This window comes from Ictalurus punctatus, chromosome 16 (genome assembly GCF_001660625.3).
Source record: "Ictalurus punctatus breed USDA103 chromosome 16, Coco_2.0, whole genome shotgun sequence".
Lineage (NCBI taxonomy): Eukaryota > Metazoa > Chordata > Actinopteri > Siluriformes > Ictaluridae > Ictalurus > Ictalurus punctatus.
This window is the reverse complement of record NC_030431.2, coordinates 21,915,583-21,923,082: the sequence shown is the minus strand read 5'-3', so window position 1 is coordinate 21,923,082 and position 7,500 is coordinate 21,915,583. Positions and strand designations below refer to the sequence as shown.

The 7,500-nt window shown below is 45.4% G+C and overlaps 1 protein-coding gene across 3 annotated transcripts in view; it reads left to right on the top strand.

Annotated features, from left to right (window-relative positions):
* The window catches only part of ppp3ccb (protein phosphatase 3, catalytic subunit, gamma isozyme, b), a 61,017-nt gene that overhangs the window by 38,157 nt on the left and 15,360 nt on the right, over positions 1–7,500 (top strand). For all 3 annotated transcript variants that reach the window (XM_053687099.1, XM_053687098.1, XM_053687097.1), the window contains exons 7-10: positions 1,127–1,204; positions 1,308–1,402; positions 2,677–2,802; positions 4,040–4,117. In XM_053687099.1, coding sequence (XP_053543074.1) covers positions 1,127–1,204; positions 1,308–1,402; positions 2,677–2,802; positions 4,040–4,117 — 377 coding nt within the window. The remainder of the gene's footprint in view (positions 1–1,126; positions 1,205–1,307; positions 1,403–2,676; positions 2,803–4,039; positions 4,118–7,500) is intronic.

Here is a 7,500-nt window from a genome sequence, read left to right as displayed (position 1 = left end):
TATTGAGATCTCGATTATTAAACACGATTACTCGTTGACTTTGTAAACATCATGCATTTATTGAGCTATTTTTAAGGAAAAAAAGTTAACAGTGGATTTTTAAAAAAATATATATATATAATTTAACTGATAAAAAATGTAAAAAAAAAAAAAATTTAACAAAACCAGCGGAGCACATCACGTGACGCATTTCGGCGAATGAAATTCTGTCTCCGGGTTTGGGTCCGCCCGTAGTTTCTCACTATTCGTGATCTCTAGGAAGGAAACGAGCGTAATCAGATACTGTCGATACCAAACGTTATTTCTTTTTGTTCCACATCATCTAACTCCTCGAAACCAAATTATTTCCAAACGGCTGAAATTGTTTTATCATTCCTGTCGACCAGCGGCCTCTTTCTGTCCTCTTCGCTCGAGCTGAGCTAAAAACGCCGCAGCCTGGCCGGGAGCGACCTTGGCATTTTTAGGGAGGGGCGAAAGTGCAGCGCTGTAAAGAAAAACGGCACGCAGTTTTAAAAAATACCAAACGAGAACGCTAATATGCGGCACATCCATCCATCTTCTATACCGCTTACTCCTTTTCAGGGTCGCGGGGGAACCTGGAGCCTATCCCAGGGAGCATCGGGCACGAGGCGGGGTACACCCTGGACAGGGTGCCAATCCATCACAGGACACACTCACATACACACTCGCACACCCATTCATACACTACGGACACTTTAGACATGCCAATCAGCCTACCATGCATGTCTTTGGACTGGGGGAGGAAACCGGAGTACCCGGAGGAAACCCCCGCAGCACGGGGAGAACATGCAAACTCCACACACACAGGGCCACGGTGGGAATCGATCCCCCGACCCTGGAGGTGTGAGACGAACGTGCTAACCACTAAGCCACCGTGCGCCATAATATGCGGCACAATAATCGTTTTTATATCTATTACGACGTTTACATAATCATAATAAAATGGAAAGTTCGATTCATCGCACAGCCCTGCGTGAGGTGTCGTCGAGTCGCGTGTTGCGTTTGCGTGTGTTGAAACCTGATGAAATAGAAGCAGCTCTCGTTATCGGACATGACCGCGCCTGACGATCAGGAGTGTTCGGAGTAACTCTGTTTCTCTCCTCAGTTATCCTGCCGTGTGCGATTTCCTGATGAACAATAACTTGTTGTCGGTAATCCGAGCGCACGAAGCCCAGGATGCGGGGTGAGTGAAAGCGATCAGCTTGACACGCATTGAAGCGTCCGGTCACCGTCGTGACTGACTTTACTGATTTAACGGATTGAGTTTGTGTCTGTCCTCCGATTAGGTACCGAATGTACAGAAAAAGCCAGACGACGGGGTTCCCGTCATTAATCACAATCTTCTCAGCACCGAACTACTTAGACGTTTATAATAATAAAGGTGAGTTCTTCTCTCGGAAAACCAAATATATCGCATTCAGCATCTCGGCCTCTGCTAAAGAGCTCAAGACAAGCAGCTACTTTTAATATAAAGTACTTTTTTGATAATGGCTTTTAATATCATTTATTTACACACACATGCTTGCTAGATTCTCAACCTGCGTACAAATATGATTGCCTTTCATTTGTTTTCCATATGCTCTTGTAGAGATAACTAAGCAGTGTAACATGGCTAATTAGCTAACTAAACAATGCTGTGAGTTACAAACACGTCCAGGGAATTACGTTAACTAGCTGCACAGTTGAGGTCGTAAGTTTCCGTACACGAGGACGGCTGAGGGACTCGTACACACGCTAAGGTATGCGACGAAAAGAATTTCACTGTGCTGTAATGTATATGTGATCAATAAAGACTCTATCATTATTATTACAAAAGGTGCCAACATTCACCGATTCTCAAGAAGGTAACACAATACGTTTAGAGGCGGGGGGGTGTAAACTTTTGAACAGGATGATCAGTGTATATTGTTGTTATTTTGTGTAAATATTTTATGTAGCTTCTGAAGGGCAGTACTAAATGGGGGAAAGAAACAAGATTTTGAAATAAAATAATACCAGTTTACACCGATCATCCTGTTCAAAAGTTTACACCCCCCTGCCTCTCAATGTGCCGTGTCGTTCACTGATGCTCCAGAAGGCCTTAGCACCTTTCGTAATAGTCGCGTACGAGTCCCTCAGTCGTCCTCAGTGTGAAAACATGGATCTCAAATTCATATAGTCTCTGTTGGAAAGAGGTCAAATATGTAGAAGATGCCAGAAAAGCGAAGAGTGTGCAGGACCTGGTGGATTTTTCTGAAGAACAGCGGGCAGTTTAACTGCTCAGGACAGACAACTCTCACAAAACGTAAACGCAGTCGTTGAGCATCCAGGTAACGAGACACGGGATTAAGAATGAAGCGTGTGTAAACTTTTGAACTGGATTATTTGTGTGAATTCAGTTATTATTGTGTCTCGTGGACTATATGTAAACATCTGATATGTGAAATAGCGTATTCAGGGCAGGACTGAATAAACAACTTGGATTCGATTTCTATCATCCCTCTTATTATTTAAAATTATTAACATTTTGCAGATTCTGCATGGCGTGTGTAAATTCATGACCTCGCCTGTATGAAACCATAGAGACCATTCCGAATGTCGTCATGTTCAGTTGAATCCATAACGAGTTTACTCTCTGACTTGCGCTCTGTCGTTTTTTTTCTTCTCTCCCTCTAGCTGCTGTGTTGAAGTACGAGAATAACGTCATGAATATCCGTCAGTTTAACTGCTCTCCTCATCCGTACTGGCTGCCGAACTTCATGGACGTCTTCACGTGGTCTTTGCCTTTCGTCGGGGAGAAAGGTAACAAAATGAACGCGACTGAAAACGGAATGACGGCCGCATGACTTTTACACCAAATGTAGCCATTTCTTATGTAATCCGTTTCGACGTCTATTCGTATAGCGCTTTTAACAACGGTCATCGTCCCGAATCGGCTGATCTGAAAGATATAAATGCAGAATGTAGATTTTAAATGTATGAATTTGTATCTGGGGGCAGTGGTGGCTTGGCGGTTAAGGCTCTGGGTTACTGATCAGAAGGTCGGGGGTTCAATCCCCAGCACTGCCAAGCTGCCACTGTTGGGCCCTTGAGCAAGGCCCTTAACCCTCTCTGCTCCAGGGGGCGCTGTATCATGGCTGACCCTGCGCTCTGACCCCAACTTCCTAACATGCTGGGGTCTGCGGAAAAAACTAATTTCACTGTGCTCTAATGTATACGTGACCAATAATGACTCGTTATTGTTATCATTTATTATTATTATTATTATTATTATTATTATTATTATTATCATCACCCAGCCTATTTTTTTTTTAACTCTCTTGAAGTTAATAAGACAAAATAAAATAAAAAGAAAGCACACTGATTTAAGAGAAAGCAGAATAATCCTCTGGTTTTCCACGTTTACACACTCTTCAAATCTGGTGGTGTGCAGCGTCTGCTTTACACGTCCCTGTGCAGGTTGTTACTATAGAAACAATAACGTATTACATGAAGCGCATGCATGTAAACCTGTGATTTACACTATATATATATATATATATATATATATGTATATATATATATATTGGCGCTATGCTAGTCAGAGCTGCTGTCGTTCTCAACCTGTGGTGTTGTATACGATGTATTCGTTATGTCAGACTCGTATATAACTGTATTAGCGTTCCATTGCTCAGCCCTGCGCAGGTGGTCATTAGATCCTTTTCGTTTTTAGACTCATTTTCTTTCAAATCCTTTCAGTGACCTGTTAACGGTGTTCACCTTTTGTGTACATTTCTATAACGTTCTTTCCGTGCACCTGAGCCGGTGGGATTAAACGAGAAAGGAAGGGGGTATATATTTTGGAATAAATAACGATGCACCGAGAGCCTGTTCCCGTCTCGCCATGACAGTGTGTTTTGGCTGGCGCTCTTGTAATGATGTCATCTAAACATCTGGATTCAGATACAGCTTAGGAGAAGGTGATGCTGGTGAGCTGTGTGTGTGTGTGTGTGTGTGTGTGTGTGAGAGTATGACATCATTTTTCGTGTGTGTGTTTCAGTGACCGAGATGCTGGTGAACGTGTTGAACATTTGCTCTGACGATGAGCTCATGTCGGAAGGAGACGACACCTGTGAAGGTAACCTTTCTGTGTTTTGTTTCAATTGGATTATATAAACCTGCACTCGTACGGGTGTGAGAACTGCGGCCTTGTAAACGTCGCCGTGGCGATGGCGACAGGTGATGGTTAAAGGAGCATGCACGTATGAGAAATAATTGCACATCGCTGACGGATTCAGCTCTCTCACAGATCAGATCTTTTCACGCACGTTATCGCTAGAGTCTAACGTATCTGTTTGTCCGTTCGTTTATTTATTTGTTTATTTATTTATTTATCAGAAATTTCCGATCGATGAACAGTCATGTTTTAGGGTTGTCGCTACGTTCATGTGAATGAAGACACCCTGGCTGGCAAGGAACATGTCGGAACGGTTTGCCTCGATTTAAGCCTCGGCTCGCGTGAATATTCACGTTTTTAGGTTTGTTTTGTTGGTAAAGCGCGTTTAAAAACCACGGACGTGCTGTGCGTTTCCCGAGTTAAGTGGAGGGAGAGTCGGAAAGGCAAAGTATGCCGAGATGGAACGGTGCGATTGAAAGTTGAAGGCGAATCGAGTTCAGTATTTAAAGTTAGTGGAATAATAAAACAGTTCATTAGGTTTCTGCTGCAGTCCTGCTGAACAAATCTCCTGACAAAGATGATATTACTCTGTGTGTGTGTATGTGTGTGTGTATGTATATATATATATATATATATATATATATATATATATATATATATATATATATATAATATGCATGCACACACACGTATATATTTAATATGAAACCATAAAATGATGAAACAAATCTCACTTTGCTCGAAATTCTAGTTCACGCCACACCAACTAACGGCAACAGACACGTTTGTCAGGTTTTGTCAGATCAGCGTATTAACCCTCTGTCTGTTGGCGTCGCTCGGCGTTTGTTTTCATGGCCCATCCCTAACAGCCAGCTTTTAAACGTCGGTGATTGTCGGCGTCTGACTCTGCAGTGTGAACCAGGCTATAGTCTGACTTTCGCGACCCTGATTCACACCGAGAGCAGAAGGTCTGCCGAGCTCCGTCGCTTTTGCAGATGCGCGTCTGGTCGAGAGCGAGAGAAACAGAGTAACCCATTTAAAGCTATTTAGAGCAGCGTGTCTAAGCTCACGCTGAACTCCCTGTCCTCTCTCACTATCTCTCCATCTGTTTAAAAAGGTCCGATACATGTGGAGGAAGTACGTGAGGAAGAACAGCTCGAGTGTGCTCGAGAGCTTCGGCGGGGTGGGGGGGGGGGGGGGGTTTCTGCATGAAGAACCGACACGCTTTTTAACGTCGGCTTCGGTTTAATGTCGTCGGTTACAGGTTCCGCTTAACGCGGGAAGATGTTTAGATGGTCGATGTGCTTGGATCCGTGTTAATAATTGCGATTAAGAAGAGTCGGTGTGAACCGAATCAGGGTTCAGCTCTAATCATGTTGTGTAATGATCAAAAAGTGTAATTCGTGTGTGTTGACCTACAGACGCGTTCTCTTCCGGGGTCTTTATTAAGCCCTGTACCGGTGGGATTGGTTTTCCCGGATGCCGTATGGAATTTGCACTTTTCCGACAAAAATTGTTTAATCTAGGTGCTTGTAAATAAATAAATAAATCAATCAAAATGCAAAATTAGCTGTGCTGTTTGAGTGGAAAGCTTGGCATGCCCTCTCTCCGCTGTCGATCACAGTGACACTAGCCGCTCACCACGGTCTGTGAGCTCGTGTATGCGGGAGAGGGCCGACGGCGCTTTCCTCCGCGCGCCCCGTCGTGCAGTATGAGCAGTTCTGTACATCACGTCCAGTGTTCGTTTTCCGTTTCCGTTAGTCTGTCCAAATATCCCGAGCACCTCGCGTTTCTACAGCTCGGTCATCTGCAAATAAAACTCTCCCCGCAAGCCGATACTACACGGCACGTCCGGTCGGTTCAGTCGAATCACTTCCTCGCTGCGCTCGGACTGCGCTCGTTTGTCCGGAGGAGGATCGGAACGCTCTTCGCGGTCGTTGAAGACCGCTCGCTTTGTTCCACGCCAGAGTGGGATCGCCGTGCCGTCATCCGCCGGAAGAACCGCGCAAACAGAGTCCCGAACACTAAACACCGCGTGTGTGAAAGCGCCCCGAGTGTCCACTTTCACCCGTATTCTGTCCAGCTGTGGATTCCTCACGCTTGCGGTTGTGAGCAGGATACACCGGTTGCGATAGGTACAGTCTCCGGTAGGAAATCAGCTTATTACGCCGTCTTTCAAAGGAAGACACGAATTACACCGCTTTTGCGTGATCGCTTTACTTAAACGCGTTCTGTCCTTAATTCCGTGCTCCTGAAGTACAGTTCTCCAATCCCTGAAGTGTATGAAACTCTCGTGTAGGAGTTTGGTGACCCACTTACTGCGCCTGATACATTTGATTTGATTTGCCCTTCTTTTTCAGTGGTGCGTAATTATATCCTGGCCTGACACATTTCCTCTGTAAGGCTTCGAAATGGGGGTTATCGATCCCTTCGGGGAGCGAGCGAGAGAGAGAGAGAGAGCGAGAGAGCTCTGACGGCTCATTCGGTCGCTGCTTAACCGCCTCGTTATGGTCGACGGAGTGACGGAAACGCATCAGATGATGATGATGATGATGATGATGATTCTCAAATGAGACTCCATTATTCTTGATGAATATCCGCTCGAAATATGTTCTAATATGACTGAAAGCAGCAGGGGCGGTGATGCACGACTCCTAGAGGAGTGGACTAATTTCACGATCAGGTGGTGGTCGTTAAACGCCACGTGAATCGAAGCGGAACGTCTTCAGCAAGTACCCCGGCGCCGTTGAATTCTCCAAGCAAATTCATCAGGAGGTTTTGGATAATTGTTGATGGCAGCAGTTCATAATCTTCTGGCCGTATCGTGTTAATGCACTCATAGAGACGTGTTGTCGTTTCCATAGTAACCGAAACGATGCCACCACGGACGTCGAGAGCGCGAATGGCCGTGCCTTCTGGGTAGGAGGAAGGGCATTCTCTTCATCACAGCGACGCTAGCCAGTCAGAGAGCTCCGTGAGCTCCTGGATGCGGAAGGGGGCGGATAGCTCTTTCCTCCGAGCGTGTCCACGCCGTAACGTCCTTCGAAGGCGGGGCTCGGAATCGCATAACCGTTTGCGTTCGCGTAGAAGCCGTCGTTCCGGGCTGACGGTGTCGCAGCAAATCGCGTGCACCTGACGCTAGTTTGCCGAAATAGCCCCGAGTCAGGAAAACTCAAGTATGAAAACAGCGAGTGCGTTATTTAGTAAACAGAAATCTTAGCGTTTTTGGAAGGAGTCTCCAGTGCTCGGATCGCGGGAAGCTGTGACATCACGAGTTTGTTTGTTTTGAGACAGGGAAGTGTTCAGGCTGCAGGAGTTGAGGTTTGATGAGTAAAACACTCGAG